At 41.0% G+C, this 21129-nt stretch overlaps 1 protein-coding gene across 1 annotated transcript; it reads right to left on the reverse strand.

The window, feature by feature from the left end:
- Window positions 1–11025: 11025 nt before the first annotated feature.
- LOC113598915 (HLA class II histocompatibility antigen, DR alpha chain-like) lies at window positions 11026–14866 on the reverse strand. Its single transcript, XM_027058049.2, has 5 exons — window positions 14728–14866; window positions 13324–13569; window positions 12580–12861; window positions 12115–12280; window positions 11026–11428 (listed from the first exon to the last, which is right to left on the reverse strand). The coding sequence occupies exons 1-4, from the start codon at window positions 14807–14809 to the stop codon at window positions 12126–12128; spliced, it is 765 nt and encodes a 254-aa protein (XP_026913850.2). The 5' UTR covers window positions 14810–14866; the 3' UTR covers window positions 11026–11428; window positions 12115–12125.
- Between the last annotated feature and the right edge of the window lie 6263 nt (window positions 14867–21129).

Consider the following 21129-nt stretch of genomic DNA (forward strand, 5'->3'; position numbering starts at 1 on the left):
GACATGAAAGTGTTCCAATAAGAGCCCAGTCCTTGAAATGCCCCTGAAATGAGAGTAAAGGAAGAAAAGAGAAAGCTCTCACCAAGTTTGAACCAAGGCTCGGAGTACAGATGAAAAGACTCAGAAAGCCTTACATAAGAGCGCCAATGTGATGGGGTTCTTGAGCAAATGGCAAGAGGGAATTCTTGAGACATCTTTGGTGCAAAAGTGTGATTTTATTAAAGCACAGCGACAGGACTTGTGGACAAAAAGAGCTGCACTGAGGTTGTGAGGAGTGACTGATGATATGTTTTTAAGTTAGTGGGGGCCAGGGATAGTGTAAGTCTCTAACGAATTTGGAAGCAAGGCTTTCAGGACCTTGAGGGCCTAGCTGCTGTGAAGATAAGTTTACACTTAGGCAAACAAAAAACATCAAGCAAGTAAGGCAGCCCTGAGTTCCTGGAGCAAGGTCACACTTTGCATGTTTCAGATGTCTATCGGTGGGCAGCAAACTGTAAGGAGATTTCATTTAAGCAAAATTTCTCTGGCCTTTGTTTCCCTCATCACTATCAACAGCAAACAAATTGTAGAAAGAGCTCAAATGTCCATCAACTGATGAATGGATAAAGGAAAAGTGGCATATATGCATATATATAATGGAATATTACTCAGCAATAAAAATGAAAGAAATCGTGCCATGTGCAATAACGTGGATGGACCTAGCACCTAGAATAACGTGGCTAAGGGAAATAAGTCAGTCAGAGAAAGACAAATATCACATGCTTTTACTCACGTGAAATTTAAGAAACAAACGGATGAACATAGGGGAAGGGAAGGAAAATTTAAAAGATAAAACAGAGAGTGATGCGAACCATGAAAGACTTAAATATAGAGAACCAACTGAAGGTTGATGGAGGGAGGTGTTTGGAGGGATGGGCTACATGGGTGATGAGCATTAAGGAGGGCACTTGTTGGGATGAACACTGGATGTATACGTAAGTGATGAATCACTGCATTCTACCTCTGAAACCAATACTAAACTCTATATTAACTAACTTGAAATTGTGTTAAAAAAGAGAAAAAATCACGTATCAATAATCTATGTTCCCACCTCAATAACGTAGAAAAAGTAGCAGCAAAATAGCCTAAAGGAAACTGAAGAAAACAAGTAGTACCTGTAAGAACAGAAAGAAACAAAATTGGGAAAAGAAGACACTAGAAAAACTCCATGACACATAGAGCTTGTTCGTTGAAAAAAAAAAAAAAAGATGTAATTAAGAAACATTTAGGAAGACTTACAACGAAGGAGCCAAAACACAAATTCCCAATTTCAGGATTGTTGGTGAGTGGAAGAACTGTGAAGGCTCCTGCAGACCGTGAAGTTTCTTTGATTGAAAAATGAAGTAGGCAACTCCATCCAGTTTACACAGACTTGTTCAGGATAACTTACAGGGAGGAGCGCCAACTTATAGATGGTGATCCAGACAGCTGCACAGCTAGTCTTTCTGAAGTCTGGACCTTAGTCTTACAGATTTTACAGAGTGCGGGGACACCATGTGTACAACAGGAGGGAGACAGAAAAATCGAGACTCTCGTGTCAAGCAGGAGCCCGGGTCAAAGCAATGACACAAGCAGTTAAGGTACTGCACTGGGAGATATCACTGGGACCAGCATCAGCTGACACCCCAGAACTGATAACAAGCAGAAGCAGAGGGGGTCTGCCAGAGCCCAAGGCTAATTAAATCCCTATAAAAAGGGGAGGATTTTTGCAGCCAACTCTCAGACTCTTCGGACATGACCCCTCTGTGTCTGACCACTTTAGAAAGGCAACTGCTGTCGAAGACTCTGCCCGATTGATCTCCAGGCAGAAGGGAAATCCTTCACTGCTTGAACATAATAAGCAGTAAGTGCCGAGAGCTGACCAGGACCTGACCACGGTCTCTCAAAGGCGCCCCCACAGATGGACTTCACGTGTGGTTTGTTAACTTCCTACACCCTTCTGTTATCTTGTGTGTTGTGTGATTTGTCTCATTTCTGCTGGGTGCCCTGTCAGAAGACAGGTTTAATCACATGGTGAAATGTCATTGAGTTTGGAATTCTGAGCCTGCTTATAAATATGATTCACTTTATTTCATGACTGAGTAAAGCTGACATTGTGGAAAGACACAACGGGAGTGTGCGCCTTCATAGCATGCTCATGACAAGGGGAGAAACTGTGTTACTGCTAATAGTTATCTAAACAGAGATATACAGGACCTGAACAAACCTCCCTGCATTCTGGTCACGGTCTGCCATTCTAAGGCATATACATTAATGTCCAAGGGGCCTGGGACACGTAGCCCTGAGAGAGGTCAATGGGGGACACGGGCAAGATGGCAGGCCGAAGAAGGAGTATTCTCAGCACTCCTACTCTCCACCCCAAGCAACTTTATAGCCTGTACAGTATTTTATGTGCCATTCTTCCATGATTACCCTAGAGTCGGATATTAGGAAGTGACTTACATACGTGGCAACGTGAAGTTGATATACTTAAGACAAAAGAAAATACTTAAGACTATAGTTCCCCAGCAAGTCAGTGAAGAGGTGAACCATCTAGGGAAGGCATCAGCAAAAGAGATCTTCTCTACATGATTGATAATCTTCTGCATATGCGACAACATGCTCAGCACTCCACAGACCTGGCAGTGGGAGCAATTGTGAATTTCAACATCACTGGTGGCCTTTGACAGGGAACAGGGAGGGACATCAGCAGTGTGAGATCAGGGGAGACAAGACAAATGTTTAAAGGCAATTCATAGATCAAGTCTTCATTTAGAAATAACGCAGTAGCTGTTTGGTCCCCAGGAGCGAAAACCCTGGCTTAGATATCCTTCCTGGGGGATGTTAGCAGATATTTTGTCCTAATATTGTCAGAGGGTGTGTCTATATTATACACGGGTGTTTTGGGTGCCACTCATAGAAATAATTCCACCGTAGTACCAAATATCAGCTATTCAGAAGCAGTTAGTTGTGTCCATGTTTTGGTCCTGACCAATATAGAACAAGGGGACAAAGGAAGCACTGGATGTGACCCCTTGGCCCAGTGGGTTAGAACACCAAGCCACCAAGGGTGAGGGGAGGGGGACATTTGGAGCCAATTTCCCGTGTCCTAAAGTCTTTGCATGTGGGAGGTGTGTGGCAAATGCAAAATGAGTTCCTCCTGTCACTGAATAGGCCTCAAGCCTCCTGACAGTGTCCCAGCTCTGAGGGTGTTATTTGTTAGATGTTCACATGCTGCTGGTTTTCCTGCTGGTAGTGTGGCCTGAAGGAATCCAAACACCTCTCTTAGTTGTGGAGACCAACCTTTGAGGGAACTATCTGGTGAGAAAGTCTTTAATACATTCTTTATGTTAAGCTAGTAGGGTTGCATCTAGGGATTACATCTTTAGCATATGCTGGCTATTTGTCTTACAGGTTCCTTTGAATGATAAGCAAACATTCCTTGGCTCTGAGCCTAGGTGTATGTGTTCCTTGGCCAGTCCAGCTGTGCCTGGGGGGATGTGACCTCTAGTGTTCATTCTTCCATTTGAACTGACAAGATGGATTCTGGCTTCAAAACCCCACTGTTTTCACCATTCCTCATTGTTGCGGGGTAGGAGCAATGAACACTCTAGCTACTGCCTGTTAACAAAGGGCATGGATCAGGATTTCTGGAATGAAACTGCCTTGTTCCCAATTGCAAATATTCCCTAGCACCAGGCTCAGCCCCCATCCTGCATAGAGCCATTATTTTGGAACTTCCATGTACAGTGTTAGCATCTTATTCCACGATCTATAACGAGGTAAATTGGGTCAGTTCATTTAAACAGTTGTCTCATTTTAGGAGGTGGTCCTGCAGGTGAGCTCTCCAAGTTAGGCCTATGCTGTGCATGCAGACAGTTAGAAAACTAGCCAGATATTCAGGAGACCAGAAGAATTTAGGATCCAAACCCAGTTGCATAAACAACAAATACTCAAAGACAATTCATCTGAACTAGAATCTAACACCCATGGCAGTGTGTTCAGAAACATGTTTTTTTCTCTCTAAAAATCACCCTCATTTCCATCAAAGATAGCCAAATTAAGACTAAATTTTTATGTAAAATAAGTCCTGTTATAATAAGCTTGACCTAATTACTTACTTAAATATAGCAAGAATACTGACTGGCCATGTAAGTTTTTTTCTGATTTTTTAAATGTTTATTTGTTTTTGAGAGAGAAGAGACAGACAGACAGACAGAGCCTGAATAGGGGATGGGCAGAGAGACAGGTAGACACTGAATCCAAAGCGGTCTCCAGTCTCTGAGCCATCAGGACAGAGCTCAATGCAGGACTCAAACCCACTAACTGTGAGATTGTGACTTGAGCCAAATGGAGGCTTAACCAACTGAGCCACCCAGGCACCCCCATAAGTTTTTTTTAATCTGCTTTGCTATAAAACTTTTCCTAAGGAATTTCAGATTGAGCTTATAGTAGCCTTTTGAGGGTAAGAGTCAGAATAAATACTTAGCATCAGATTCAGTTTCAATCCCTATAGATTTGGGTGATTTCCTCTCTTCTGAAGGTTCTTCCAAATATCCCAGGTTTCAGAGCAGCTAGGTAATAGCCTTACTTGTTTGTGCTACTGGGAACCCTATAAACAAGATACCAGGGTAATTTTTCCAAGGGGTTACATTGATTCCAAAAATTCAACCTTAGTAACTCAAAGGTGTCTGGTCATATCTGAGTTTGTACATATCTTCCCCAAATATGACATTCCAGTCAAAGACTTGGTGGTATGATCAATGTTTCCTGTTACAAGGGAAATAGATTCTTACTGAGCTTCTGCAAATAAGTATCATTGCCATGAAATTATGAATACTCACTGAGAGTTTCTAAATTATAGAGAAATCAGGTAGGGAGAAAAAGATAAATGTTTGTTTACAAAGGGATATTTTCCCACATTTTGGTCAGTCATAGATTATAGAAGTCTTATTCTATAGCTATAGTAACCAAGTAAACCTTTGTGGTATTGGTAGAGAGATGGATATATGGACCAAGGGACAGAATCTTCTTGTAGAGGATATTGGATGGCAAGGAAAAGAGGTGAAAAAATGTTCAGCATCACAAATTTTAGGGAAATGCAAATTCAGACCACAGTAAGGAATCACTGCACCTATTTAACCAGCTAAGAAAATAGTGACAATACAAAGTGCTGGCAAAGACGTGGGGAAACTAGACCTTTCAAAAGTTGCTGGGAGGAATTCAAAAGTGTATAGCCACTCTGTAAATAGATGGGCTGTTTTATACATGAAATGTTGCCTTTTTAACTAAACTAAAAGCAGCCTACAGAACGAGAGAAGATATGTGCAAATGACCTACATGCTAAAGGGTGAGTATCCAAAATATATAAACACTTTCAAAACTCAACACCCGAAACCAAAAAATCCAGTTAAAAATGGGCAGAAGACATGAACAGACATTTTTCCAAAGAAAGACATACACATGCCAACTGACACATGAAAAGATGCTCAACATCTCTCATCATCGGGGTAATACAAATGAAATATCACTGCACACCGTCAGAATAGCTAAAATCAACAACCGAAGAAACATCAGGTATTGGGAAGGAAATGGAGACACGGGAACCCTCTTGCACTTTGGTGGGAATGAAAACTGTGCAGTCACTCTGAAAAGCATTTCGAGGTCCTTCAAAAAGTTAAAACTAGAACTACCCTACAATCCAGCCATTTCACGACTAGGTATTTATCCAAAGCATGCAAAAATACTAATTCAAAGGAATATATGCACCCTTATGTAAGCAGCGTTATCTGCATAGCCAAATTATGAAAATAGCCTGAATGTCCATAGGCTGAAGAATGGATAAAGAAGATGTAGCATATGTATACAGTGAAACATTCCACACCATAATAAAGAATGAAATCTTGTCATTTGCAATGATGTGGATGCAGCTAAAAATATTGTCAGTCAGAGAAAAACAAATACCATATGATTTTACTCATATGTGGAATTGAAGAAAGAAAACATACAGGCATAGGGACCAAAAGACAGAGGCAAACCAAGAAACAGACTGATAACTATAGGGAACAAACTGATGGTTAGCAGAGGGGAGGTGGGCAGGGCGATGGGCGAAACTGGTGATGGGGATTAAAGGAGTGCACTTGTGATGAGCACGGGGTGTTGTAATGAAGTGTTGAATCACTATATGGTACACCTGAAACTGATATCACACTGTATGTTAACTAGCTGGAATTTAAATAAAAACTTGGGGGAAAACTAAAAAACCAAACCAAACAAAAATGAAAAAACTGAAATGTGTACTTACCACATGATCCAGAGACTGTAGTCATAGGCATAATTTCAAAAAAGTGAACATTTACATTTATACAAAGCCCAAAAACTTCTACATAAATATTTACAGTAACTTTGTTGTAATAGTTGAAAAGTACAAACAGCTACATTTTGCTCAATAGGTCCTGATTAAACAAATGGTGGTATATCCATCCCATGAAATAGCAGTAAAAAAACCAAACCACCGATGGATGCAAAAACTTGGATGGACCCCAAAAGCAACATGCTGGGTACAAAATGCTTCTGTTTGGTACCTTCTTATATTTTCTAACTCTTTGTTGAAGTTCTTTGTGTGCTTATTCTTCATCTAGTTTGGTGAGCACCTTTATTACCAGTGTTTGAAACTTTGATGAGGTAAAAATCTCCATTTCATTAAGGAATTTTCTGCTGTTTTATCTTGTTCTTTCCTTGGGAACATATTGTTTCTTCATTTTGCCTGGCTCTCTTTGTTGGTTTCTCTGCATCAGATAAAACAGGCACTTCACCCAGGGTTGCAGAAGTGGCCCCTTGTAGATACACCTTCTCATTCACACCTGCATTAGCATTTGATGGTCTCTCAAACTTTGGTGACTGTCCAAGCAGCCGATTGTATTTTAGTGGTTCCTGGTATTTGAGGGTATGGCAAGCCCTGTGGATGCCCCAGAGGGAGGGTGTCAGTTGTCACCTAGATTCAGGCTGATTGGAAGCCAGATAGTCGGGCAGCAGGTTTCAAAGTGTACAAATAGATACAGTGCTGGGGGACAACAAATGTCAGTGCTGCTGGCCACTAGCTGTGTCCCCTTGGGTGACAGTCCCAAAAGTGATGCCAGTTGAGTGTACAAGTTCCTTTCTGGACAAGAGCAGGAGTCCCTGGAGCGAGGCAGAGGGAGAGGGAAACGATGTCACCCACCGGCCTCTGTCCCCTAGGGGAGTGCACCTCCACAGGCTCCTAGATGTCAGCCAAACATATTTCCCAGACCAAAGTTCCAAGACAAGCAAATGCCCCTTTCATAGAAAGACTGTGGGTGGGTTTCAGCCTGCTCTCTGCATAATGCCCGGGGGATGTTAGTCTGCCAAGAATGTTCTCTCCAATAGTTACAGTCCAGAAATGCAAGGCCCCTGGCCACAAAGAGCCAGATGATCAAGGAGTGTCCCCTGGGCAGATAAGATGGACTCCTTGATCAGTTGCCTCTTGCTGTGCCCTGACCGTGGTAGCTGGCTAAGAACGCTTTCTCCATTGGCTACAGTCCTGTAGGACCCATGAGCAGAAGTCCCACTGGCTACCAGAGTGGAGTAAGATAGGGGTGGACCCTGGCAGCAGCTGCAAACACTGGGGAACCAGACAAAAGTAATAAACTCCTTTCTGGGAGATCCTGGTGAGCTGGAACTTTCTCCGATGAGTATTAGTTACGTACGCTGGGAAGTGTGATTTGGTGTGAGTACTTCCCTAAAATAAAGTCAACCTGTTCTAAGCTCTGGAAGACCTGATAGCTGATACGGTATAAGAATTATCTCTATTTTGAAAAACAAGAAAAAGAAATTGATATGAGTCTGATACATTTCCTAGAGGTATTTTAAATGGAAAAAATGTAATTCGTGTTTGCATCTCTATTCCATTTCTGTCATTTTCTTGTATTAATTTAGGCAGTTTTTACTTCCCCACAAAATCATTCATATTACTTGAAATTGTTTGGTGTGATATTTTACCTGATATTCTCCTAAATTCTTTAAAATCTCCATGTATCTGTCATATCACTTCTTAAGCACACAATTTTATATGATCTTAAGTGTTTTATTTTGCAATGGATTTGTTTTCATTATAACTTTAATATTCAAATCTCCCTAATTCATGGAGTTGGCTTTATTGTCTTTTTTTAAACTTTGAGGTGAATAATTAGGTCATTGTTTTCACCTTCAGTTTTAAAAAGTTACATTACAGCTTTGGTGAATAAAGAAAAACATTGAAATGTAAAACACAATTATATGTAAGACTGTTCATTTAATTATTTGCTAAATCTCTAACCAGTCAAATTTCAGGAAATATTGTCTTCTATGTAGATGTTATTCACTCTTGGCAGGGTTTAAAATCATGTTTGAAGAACATGTAAGAGATTCTCTTTTAGAACGTATTAAGGTTTTCATTGTGGTTTATATATGCTTCATATTGTATTTTATGAGAACTTGGGGACCAATTTGTTTCTCTGCCCATAGAAAACATGTCATATATACTATACTACTCTACATTATAATTTCCATTTAAATTATTTGCGATCATTCTATTCTTTTTTTCTTTTTAATGTTTACTTATTTTTGAGAGCGAGAGAGACAGAGCATGAGCAGGGAGGGCAGGGAGAGGAGGAGACACAGAATCCGAGGAAGGCTCCAGGCTCTGAGCTATATCTCAGAGCCTGACGTGGGGCTGGACCCCACCAGCTGTGAGACCAAGATCAGAGCCACAGTCGGATGCTTAACCCAGTGAGCCACCCAGGCGCCTGTATGATCATGCCATTCTTTAAATTTTTGTTTTTCCTGTTCTTTTGACTTATCGTAGAGGTGTACGATTTTTTAAAAAGAAAATATTCACATTTGACCTAACATCCGTTTGTGGCAGAAACCTGTGAACATAAGGAAAATTTCAGTGAAGAATTAAAAGTCAGCCATAATCCATGATCCAAGTGTTTCCAGATATCTGAGGGTTTTTAAATATGTATTTTGGCAAATTTTTGTCTAAACCATTAATTTTCATGGCTACTGCAACATTTTTAAACAATATTATTATAGCAACATTGTACATTTTAAGATACATTATCATTTTTGTCACATTTCCTGTTTGGCTGACAGGAACTAGAGAAAGGCTTTCATAGAGCAGATGCAGAAGCAAAACATGGAAATTACCTGGTTCGCTATATCTTATTCAGTCTGACTTGGAAAAGCCCAGTTGGCTATTGGTGAATTTGGCTGGGATACAAGTGCACTTATAGGAATAGAGTCTGGCTTAGGATTCAGTTTGCTTACGTAAGTTACCAAGATGTTGGAGCCATCTCTGTCCAATAGCCTCCTAGTAAAATTACTCCAATCATCTCCTATTTTGTCATCCTTTCATGCATGAGAGATGGACCAAAAATTTGGCATTAGTGACTCTCTCAGTCACCATCAGGCTGAAGTTATTCTTGTTTCCCTGTGAAACTCTTAGGTTATCAGATCAGGTTCGTGGAAGGTGTTTGCACCTCACCGTTCATGCCATTTCTGCTTCTCCAAGTGCAGTGAGACCATCTGATGTACTGCTGGTGATTATAAACATGTGTTTAAACCCCTTGAGAGAACACAGCTTCATGACGACTATCAGGAGAATACCAAGGGACTGAAGTATGTCTCTTAGTCAGGACCCCCAGGTACCAAACCAGTTGGTATCAATGTGTTTTAGCCAAGAAGCTTGTTTGTCATTTTCCTGTGTTTGGGTTTCTGTAATATTAGGGGTGTTGATCCAGGAGCAGCAGGAGGTATCTGCTGTGGCACAGACTCTTTCTTCAGCCAATAAGCAATCTAACACAATTTGATTACCCAAGACCACCTTCTCAGCTCTAAAGGATCCTTTTGGCTAAGTGGTATATTTTGGGGTGATGTATTCTGCTACCCTTCAAAGTCATCTTGCCGTGATTTGTTCTTTTCCGGGATTTTTATCATCAGGTATTGAAATTTTGAGAAAAAATAATGGAATTTATAATTCTTGAAGCATTGTTACTTCTATGCATTCTATGCATCTTACTCTTTTTGCAGTTTTCCTTTGATTCTTGTAATAATAACTCAGTGTGGGAAAAATTGCCATCAGTATCGTCAAGAAAGGAATCAGATAGGTTAGTTAAGCAGGGTACCAGTGAATGCACAGATAACAAAGGTAGAGCAAGTTGAACCCCAAATTGACATCATTGCAACTGCCCTTATTTGCCACTCTCGCAAACTGTCAGGATAATTAATCTGGAAGGTATCGGCTAGGCCCTGGTAACCGCTTAGTAAGAGTTTCATAGGTAAATGAGCAATAACCCTCTGTGTCTCAAACATGTTTTCAGTCCATCTAAATGTCATGTCCTGTCCAACCTCCCACTTTTTACTGAGGGTTTCTACTCAGGGATACATATGCAATACAAGAGTCTTCCAGGAATAAGTCAGACTATTCTCCAGGTGATGAAACAGGCATCCTAGACCATGTTAATTAGATGGGTAATGCTGACACGCAATGTCCAATCCTATTTTTCCTTAAACCTGGAATGAGTGTCACTGATACATTCTGAAATTCTGTAAGGTATATGACTCCTACTCTTCTCTTCCCTACTCCACTCCCACCTGCTGCCCATCATGAGTCTTATTCATTATCTGAGGCTAAACCCTACACGTTGCATTCATTCTACCAAGGTCCAGATATATCATTGGGTTGGAGACTCAAGAAGCAAGACCAGATCCTGAAATCATTGCTAAGTAGAGATCTCCCAACAAACTCTACTCTAGGGTTTTCCATAGGGGGACTGGATCACAGCAACTGAATTGCTTATGGATGCTACAAGTGAGGCATGGTCCTAATGAACCTAGATATTTCTGATTACTTACAGAACTTCTCACAGACATTCAACATTCACGCATTTTGGAAGAAAGAATCGTACATATTCTCTAGTCTCTGTGAAGAACTGGCTTACACACCAAACCTTCCCTCAGAACATCAAAAGTTTATTGTGTTTAAGAAAAAACACAATCACAGTTGGGAGAAACCCAAGCAATAAGTGTGAAGAGATGTTTGAATTGAACATTCAAAGTGTTTCCGGGCAGAGAAGGCATCCTCTGGGGTCTATTCCAGAGGCAACACATGGTGATGATCAAATGATGGTAGAAAATGGAGAAAAATAGACCCAAGAAGGGCAGCAAACAGGGAATAACTCCACAGCAGAGCCTGGACAGATCAGGAAGGCATCATTCTTAGAATAGCTAAAGGGCTGAAAATGCTGAAAAATAGTTGTCTTCAGTGAGGTGAGCAATTGGGATGTTGCCAGGCTTATAAAGCTTTCAAGGCACACATTTCTTCATTGATCTTCTCTTTGGGAAAAGCCATTGCCTGTAGAAAGACATACATGGTTACTAAAGATTAAGATGAGTATTTTAAGCTCTTTTGTCAGATCCTTATTCTTCTCCCTTAATCCTTTGTTTTGGAAAAACCTCATAACATTCCTCTCACATCTGTCCAGTAAACACAAGCTAAATACCACTGTTCCAACATGAACTGCATCCCCTACACTCTGAGTAAGGATGAATGAGCAGAGCACTGCTTACCTTCCCTTGGAAGTTTCAACATCACTTTTCAGATTAGAGAAGCAAATATAGGTATTGACCTTCAAGAGAATTTCATTTCATGCACTGAATCTGCCCTAAGCCCAAGTGAGCCAAACTCTGGAAACCCTTCTTAACTGAAGGTCTGCCTCAGGAAATACAAACCAGTAAGTGCCCAAATGTTACCTTGAACACTTGGATTCAATACTCTGATGTGAAACAATGGTCTTAGGTAGTGGAGGTAATTTCCAAGACTGAAGTTTTGGTCTAGGTACACACATACGGAAAGAAATAAGGGATCTTGAAGCTTTGGGATACCAGACGATGTCAATGTCTGGCTCTATCCTAGCAAAGATATCCTAGCAAGAGCCATGACTTTCCTATCACTTGAAAGGCATCACAATCCTCTACCCATGCTGTTTCCTACCCTTGGAAAACTCCATATATGTCTTCCTCTGCCCACATTTAACCCACCTGTGGATGCCTCACAGAGGCCCCCGGCGTTCACCAGCATTGACCTTGGGCATGCCCTTGATGATGAAGATGGTTCCAACAATGATGCCCACCAGACCCACGACCAGGCCCAGGGCACATACCACATTCTCTGTTGTCTCTGGGAGGGGGGTTGGTGCATCAAACTTGGGGAAAATAAAACAGAGTATGGTACAGAAGCAATGATCATGGTCTGGAAAAGCACTTAGATTCAAATGTAGACATTTAGTCAATGAAGAGTTATTAGTCACCTAAATAAGAGGAAGACAGAATGATATATGAAGGGAATGCAGATTAACAAGTGGGAGCTGAAAAATGGGATAAGACAAGGAATAGGATTTGTAGCAATGGTTATGGATGAGTTACAGTACTCTGGGTCTCAAAGCACCAGACAAAGCATCATGGGAAGAAACCATAGAAGAAAGGAGATTGACGGATGGTCCATACCCCAGTGCTTGAGAAGAGGCTCATCCAAACCCCAGTGCTCCACCTTGCAGTCATAGACATCCTCCGCCGAGGGTAGGAAAGGGAGATAGTGGAACTTGCGGAAAAGGTGGTCTTCCCGGGGCAGGAAGACGGTCTCTGACACTCCTGTGGTGACAGGCTTTCCATTTCGAAGCCACGTGACATTGATCACTGGTGGGGAGAACTTGTCGATGAAACAGATGAGGATGTTGGGCTCTCCCAGTTCCACAGGGCTGTTTGAGAGCACCGTCACCTCGGGAGGTTCTGGGGACGCATGACAGAAATTAGGCCTCCCTGCTTAGGCTATACCCTCTCCCTCCCACTGAAGCTTTTGAAAAAGCAATTGGAAATGTGTCCCGAGAACCTATGCCACAGTCTCAGATACCTATCTCTGATACTCTCCCCCAAGAATTGGAACCAATGTTATGGTATAAGATATATTGGGATACTTTAAGTAACGGGTATAATTTTATTCCTGTCTCTCCTGGCATAGATTTGGGGCAATGACTCACAGTATGAGTCACTGTGGGTGATGAGGATAAGATGTGAGCACCTCAGGAAAGGAATAAACTCATACATTGTTCTTGGGCCTTTGGCATGAGAGGTAGGGGCTTGCTGATGGCGACTCTAGGCCCCTGGGAGGGAAAGTCAGTCACAAAAATGTAACACAAGCCAAAGCATCTGTTTCAACGTTAGGATTCCAATGTCTAGCGGTGTAGAAGTTACCATTGGTGTTTGGGGTGTGGTTGGAGCGCTTTATCAAGATGTCCAGGTTAGCTTTGTCCACAGCTATATTGGCCAAGGCACCCTGGGCCTCAAAGCTGGCAAAACGTCCAAATTCTTCAAGCCGCCACACTGTCTCCTTCTTTTCCATATCCACGTGGAAAATCTCATCACCATCAAAGTCAAACATAAAATCTCCTGATGAGTCAGGCTTCAGATAGAACTCAGCCTGGATGATCACATGTTCTTCTGAAAAGGCAGGAAAGGGTGTCAGAGTGGGTACCAGGTGGAAGAGAGTAAGAAGAGTCCAGTATGTGAGACAAACATGTTGGCAGGGGCAGTGGAACCATACGGAGTTGAACCATACAGAGTGAAGGAGTGGTGGAGGGCAGGGATGAGTCTGAAGATGAGGGTCAGGTGGAGGACAACCAGGCTGAACAGAGTTCTAAGGCAGAAATAAAGGGGCAGAGTTAGAGAAGGTGGATTGAAGGAAAAGAGGGATGAATATCCCTCAGTCTTGTGAAGGTGTTGTTAAGCTCCATGTTACAAGCTGTGAAGTGATTCACTCTTTGGAAATTCACCAGCAGCTGCTAAAAAGGAATTGATCACTCACTGTATTTTCCCACGCATTGAATACTCCTCAGCCTTAATTGTGTGAATCTCTCAGACTATTGCAGTTTTAAGAATAGGGAGATACTCTTTAAAAGGCTATGTCCTGAACTGTGGAATCAAATGAAATATTGAATTCTCTTCAGTCAATGGATATAAAATTGACATACAAGATTGTATTCACTTTACCTAGAAAACAAATGTTCTGATATCTATACACATATATACTGCAATTCATATCAGGTACCTGGCCTTCCCTCTCCCTGGATAGATTGTTGCTCTGGGGCAATGTTCCTTCTAGTGATCATCAATATAACATCTGTGCTCAAAATATGCTGATAAGATTCACATGCCAAAATTTAACCAGCATGTATTCAGCTAAGTACAGGAGCTGAGAACATCTCATATTGTTTTCTCATTGGATCCCCACAAAATTATGTGAGGTTGAAATTTGTAACGGCACTCATTTTTTCCAGTAAGAGACATTGAAGCCCAGACAGCAGCTTATTAATGCTTCTCAGAACCTACTCCTCCCTCACATTTGGCACACTTCAAAGTCAATGGTATTAGTCAATATAGAACTCAGTTTTTGCTTCTCTAAACTAAATGTGATTGACTTCAATTAATGGTAATGGCAGCACTCCTCCAGACTACAATTTGCTATACTTTCAGATTTATAGCAACATAATACCTATCATCATTTTGCTCACTTCAAAGATTGTCCTGCAAGTGTCTACAGTTCATCTCTCCAGTGTTTTCAGAGCTCATATCCCTAGATTTGATTCTCTCAGCACCTACCTTTGATAGCTCTGGATTCCTGAGGACACATCAGGAAAGCCACGATAAGAAATCCTAGCACCAGGACTCCATTTATGGCCATTTTCTTCTTTGGTGCTTTGATGGGGGCAGTAGAGCCTTAGACTGGGGTAGAAGTGACAAGACTAGAAGAAAAGAGAAGGTCTGACATTAAAATTCAAATCACTTAAGGTACAGCCAATCACAAAGACCTTTTGAGATGGTACATCTGTTACTAAGGGAAGGGCTCTTGTAAATGGTTCAGGAAAGGAAGCACTTCATTCACTAGATAAAGAAATAAAGTTCTTAATCAAATAAACACACAACCAAATAACAACACAAAGCATCAGGTTTTTAAGAATGTTGTGAAGTTACTCACAGACTCTTCCATTTCAGCCCAAATGCTAGAAAGAGATGTGCTTGAAGCTTAATAGTGAGAGGAGAGTCAATGGAAACACACCAAAGTGAGAGCTAATGACAGATGATTCCTCTGTGCTGTGACAGCTGGGGATGCTAATTCAGGGCTAATAAACCATCTTAAGAGATGGCAAATTGTCATGCCATGGAGAATGTCTGATTTTGGCAGTGTTGTGTGACAGAGTTTCACTTAAGAAGCCTCTTATTGCTTTAAGATTCACCTCCATGTCCTACTGTCCCAGAGTGACAACTCAGTCCAAGAGCTGGGCATCCATGGCACTGTACCATATTTAGAGAACATCAGAGGTGAAAGTTAGTTTCAACATTCCCCTGACTATACATGGATGTTAGAGATGTCATAGGTGGTGGTTACTGGAAACCGTGGACTCTAATCTCTACTATTTGAAATATGACCAGAGATTGGAGTAGACTGGGGGGACACACCTCACTTGAGGAATCAGGTTGATGAATACGGTAGAGCAAATTGGGCAGAGCCTATTTTACTGGCAGTAATAGAGATAAGAAACTACAGGAAAGCTTTACCATAACCTTCCTCATATCATAACATCATGACTGCTGTCCTCATGACATAAATTATTGAAATTCTGTTCCTAAGATTTTATTTTGATATTCTCTCCTGAGAAAACGGAAAGTTAAAACACTCTGGCCCTGATGTTTGTGAACATACGGGGCCATAATAAGGACAATTAAACCACACATAGAAAGGGCTGGAATCTGAATACAACCAGTGAAGAGAGACCTGTCAGTGAGCAGGCCATCTGATGGTGAGTTCACTGTTGAATATCAGTCATGACACATACGCTCAGGGTGGATTTTCCACACTACTGTGCTGATGCCTTATTTGCCCCACAGCTGCCCTCACAAATCATGAGGGAGAAATCCCTACCATTACTGATTATCTAATCACATCCAAGGGTTTTGAACATCCCCTGACCCTGGTTTTTGGATCACTTAGGAGAGATCCACAGCACAGTGTTGCCCTAAAACTGTTAAGAAATACACTTCCTGGAGGCAAAAGAATGGTCCAGATGAGAGTTCTACCGTATCAGTCTCTGCTGAGAGTCTGGTCCGATGATTTAGGCTTTTCATCTCCTCTCTCAGAGGAAAAAGCAAATCTGATGTTGTTATGCCTGCCCTTTGCTGGCTGGCATACTAAGTTGTTCTTAAGGTGCTCCTAAATATATGGTAAACAGGCATTTTATATAAAAACATTTTGTATGTTGTAATAGCACCTTCACCCTCAGGTGTTTTGCAGCAACTTATGATATGGCTGAGTTCTAAAGCACTGATTGGTTCTCCTCAGGAAATTACTACATTTGGGAAACTTTAGAAAATACTTTCATTTCCCTTTCCCTGTGACAGGAGAGAAGTTCCTATCTGGACTCTACTCATGGTCCCCGGGTCTCTTCCTATACTTGAGCTTCCTAAGTCTGAGGGGATTTCCGAGGACCCTTGAATAAGGTCTTCTCCGTGGCATCAAATGGTGTGGAGCCACAGTGCTAGTAAAAGTCCAGTCTGTAAATAGAAGTCCCTGGAGACACTCTCACAGAACTGTTTGCTACAATTTTTCTATATAATAGAGACTTCCATCTTTAGACTGTTAGGAAGCCTGAAGGAGCACAGGTCAGTGCAGACCCCTAACTCTGAGGGGTCAAGAACCTGTGGGAAGCCTCTGTGGACATCTCAGCTCTTCTAGAGCCCCAAGGGAAAGACTGTCTTGGGAACACAAGGCTGTTGCCAAGACTCCTGTGTGTGAAACCATTGTGTGCACCACCCGAGATAGCTTCAGTCTACCTGCCACCTCCGAAATCTCATACTACTAACTTTCACTTGCAATATGTAGGCCACATCCAGATCCCAGGGCAAAGAGACTCTTATGTCTATTCCCTATAGTACCCACAAATCATAGAAGCTGACAGGAAAATTACTAAAATATATTTACATCTTGATACATCTAGATCTCTAGCATCTGTTTATCTCCACCATGGTTCACTCAGGCTCTTACCACAGTGGGTAACCTAGAACCAGAAAAAATATTAATTGGGCTCTTAGGGGAGGGTGTGGACATGATAGTTTTCCACGGAGTCAGGTTATGTCTGGGACCTCACCGCTTCATGTGTGTGTTGAGTGTGTTCAACGAACTTCTAGCCCCTTCTTTTGGCTTCCTTCCATGCCTTTTGCCCTTAGCATGCAGAGCTTCCTATCAGAGTTGATGGTGGGATTGGGGAGGAATATCAATCCAAGCATGTCCTTCCCAAATCTACATGGAGAAACTTTACTGGTTCTGTTTCATTTCTCCATCCTATCTTGAGAGGTGGCAGAAGCTAGTGTTCTGAAATAAATTTCTTTCAGTGTAAAGACTGCCAACTGTTGATATTAACCAATGTGCTAGAGTGGTGTGGTCGTGGGCCTCCCTAACCTATTCTGTGTGAATAAAGAGACCATGGTGCTTTGGCCCATCTCTAACTTGGGAGAATGACAGTATGTGAATTTGATTCATTTTCTCTTCACCTGTACCTGCAATGTATTCTTAAAAGTCTGAGTTTTTAATAGGCCCTGGGGTTGTGAAATCACACTTCTCTGCTTGGGTAATCTTTGTCAATAAGAACATGCAGATTAATGCCACACACACACACACACACACACACACACACACACTCATTAGAGGAGTTCTTCTCGTGATGTTGTATAGGAATTATAGCATACCATAGGATTTATTTACTAAATTTTAATAAGTAGAGCATTCTAAAATTTCCTGTACATTGCACAAACATATCTGAATTCAGCCATTAAACTGTTTGGAACAATGTAAGAATCAATTGTCCCAATTGGATTTAAGATAAATCCTTTTCTACCCCCTGCTGGAAATTTTTGCAGGCAGAAGTGAGTTGAGTTCATCTTACTCACATTCTAGTTGGGATGGATTCAGAGAGAGGGAGGAAGACGAAAAGGCAGGACATGTCTTAGTGAGAATAAAATGCAGAACCCTCACTGAGAATTTAAGAAGAATACAGGTAGTATGAAGATGAAAAGTTAAGAAACATGAAGATGAATCACTAGGCCTGCTGACCGACTGGATTAGGATAAGGTGCTAGAGAATGATTAAAAAGAATGTACCTAGTTCATGTCTCAAGGGAATGTCATAAATGACTGAAGGAAATTTTTACACAAAAATAGACTTTGGTGCAGGAGGTGGGGCTTGTTTGCACCAAGTGTGGCGTGGGTCCAGCACAGAGTGTGAAGGAACATGTCGGTGAACACAGGAGGACAGGGAGAACATGAGTGGACAAATGGCATATCAAGAACAGATCATTGCAACACTCTGTTGGGATAATACATGAGGAGTGGTCAATGCTGTAAACTATTTTAGAATAACCAGGAGTGAAGTTGTAGGGTAACCTCACACAGTTTGGATTTCTGAGGTTACTTTAAAACTTTAAAACTTTTAAGGTAGGAAGAAAGAAGAGAACTAGGCCTGCGGATTGCTATGGGTTTCACTGGAAGGTGTTTTGGTACGCACTTTCTCTCACCAATTAAAAAACCCACAAATAATGACTATATTAAATCTTACCATCATATCTTCTAGATAATAATTGCATTTACAATTTGTTCTGTGAAATCTGAGCTTTAAAAAATCTTAGGGGAAGGTTCCACTTAGGGGGTAAACACGGTGGTATTCTCAATCAAGTGTCTGACCCTGTAGCCAGTAAAATGAGTCCATTGAAAACTATAAAATCACTTCAATATAAGTGCAGTCAGAAGGGGATGGCATCATTTTGTCTTGACATTGTGCCTATAGGTGAATATTCAAAGGTTTTCAGGAAAAAACTTCCCCATTTTTTTGTTGGTTTGTTTGTTTTTGTTTTTGTCTTTTTCATAATGCATAGTAAAAGTGGTACTAGGATATTCTCTTTTGTGGTCAATAGTATTTAATTCTTCTTAGATTTTGACGGAGTATTCAGCGGGCTTGGGAAGGTCAAAGCTCTTAATTCAGGATGCATTACCTAATATTTCTACATGTACATCTGAAATTCTCAGGTATGTTTGATATAATTAGGTTGTTTAATGATTACGAGGTTAATGACCTTTAAAGTCTTTTTATACTAAGTATCACTGGGTTTTTTTGTGTTTTTGTTTATTTGTTTGTTTGGTTGTTTGTTTATTTTGAGAGAGAGAGTCAGAGAGAGGGAGGAGCAGAATCCCAAGCAGGATCTGTGATATCAGGGCAGAGCTTGTGTGGGGATTGAACTCACAAACCCTGAGATCATGACCTAAGCTGAGATCAAGAGTAGATGCTTAAGGGACTGAGCTACCTAGCCACCTCTGTTTATTTTTTTGTTTTTGTTTTGATAAGCACACAAAATGGAATGTGCTTTTAAAAATACTGTGTTTTGAGGGCTCCTGGGTGGTTTAGTAGGTTCACAACTGTCTGACTTCGGCTGCGGTCATGATCTCAAGTTCGTGAGATCCAACCCTGCATCGGGTTCTGTGCAGATGGTTCAGAGCCTGAAGTTTGTTTTGGGTTCTGTGTCTCCCTCTCTCTCTGCCCCTCCCTGGCTCACACTGTTTCTCTCTTGCTCTCTCTCAAAAATAAGTAAACATTAAACACATTTTTTTAAAATCCTGTTGTTTGAGGGTTAAAATTATTTTTTAATTTTTAAATTTTTTAAAAATGTAATTTATTGTCAAGTTGGCTAACATACACTGCATACAGTGTGCTCTTCGTTCTGGGGGTAGATTCCCATGATTCATCGCTTACATACAACACCCAGTGCTCATCCCCACAAGTGCCTAAAACTATCTGTTAATTAAAAAATGTTTGATTGAACTCCAGTAATATTATATTAGTTTCATGTGTATAGCATAGTCATTTCACAATGATATACATTAGGATATGCTCTCCAGAAGTGTAGTTATCATGTATAACCCCACAATGTTATTACAATATTTGTGACTATATTCGCTATGGTGTAGGCTTCATCTCCAGGACTTAGTTATTTTACAACCGGAAGTTTGTACCTCTTAATCTCCTTGTTGAATTTCAACCATCCCCCCCATCCCTCTCTGGCAACAACTAGTTTATTCTCCACATTTATAAGTGTTTCTTCCTTTTTGTTGTTGGTGTTTGGTCGTTTGTTTTAGAGTCCATATATGTTAAGTCATACAGCTTGGAAAACAAAGGTGTGTTTCAAAAAAGAAAACGTAAATGTAAATCACTTAGACTCTTAACAGTAAATGTGTAACACCCTTTCTACTGCTCCATGACAAATTTAATCTTAGGCTCATTTTCTAGGTCTTTTCTGGAAATCTGATAAAGGAGGAATGTCAGCTAGATTTTTAGAGAAAACTGTCTGTGGTCAAAATGCCCTTTGCTTGGTAAATCATATCATGTCTGGGAAGAATACTGGATGAAGTATAACAAATGGTGGGAACCCACAGTTTGAACATCACTAAGTGCAGTGACCCTTGTAACCGGGGTCTGGAAGTTATGCTCATGGAGTTGTTATTAGACGTACAGGCTCCAAGGGAGATGAGGATGCTAAGCCAGGGCAGACTCCACTCCCATAGGTGTCAATTCATCTCCCACACCTAAAGTCTCCCTTGAGGGTGGGGTGGGCAGAGACTAGCACCTGGACTGCATTATGGACTTTTTGAAGACTATGTCCCACTGAAGATAAAAATATCTGATGTGGCCCCTTTGACATGCTTTGATTTCTGTCTGTCATCCTACTGAGTGAATCTGAGAGCCAAGTGTTGCCTGGGGCAATCATGTTAATCTGCATTTCAATGTAAGAAAATCCCCTGGGTCTTGATATATGAACAATTTGATTTCATTTCTTTCATATATATGTGTGTGTGTGTGTGTGTGTGTGTGTGTGTGTGTGTGTATGGGAATGCTGTCTTTTTATCCATTAGAAATATATAGATGATATATAATTATATCACATATAAATTATATGATTATTA

This window comes from Acinonyx jubatus, chromosome B2 (assembly GCF_027475565.1).
Source record: "Acinonyx jubatus isolate Ajub_Pintada_27869175 chromosome B2, VMU_Ajub_asm_v1.0, whole genome shotgun sequence".
Lineage (NCBI taxonomy): Eukaryota > Metazoa > Chordata > Mammalia > Carnivora > Felidae > Acinonyx > Acinonyx jubatus.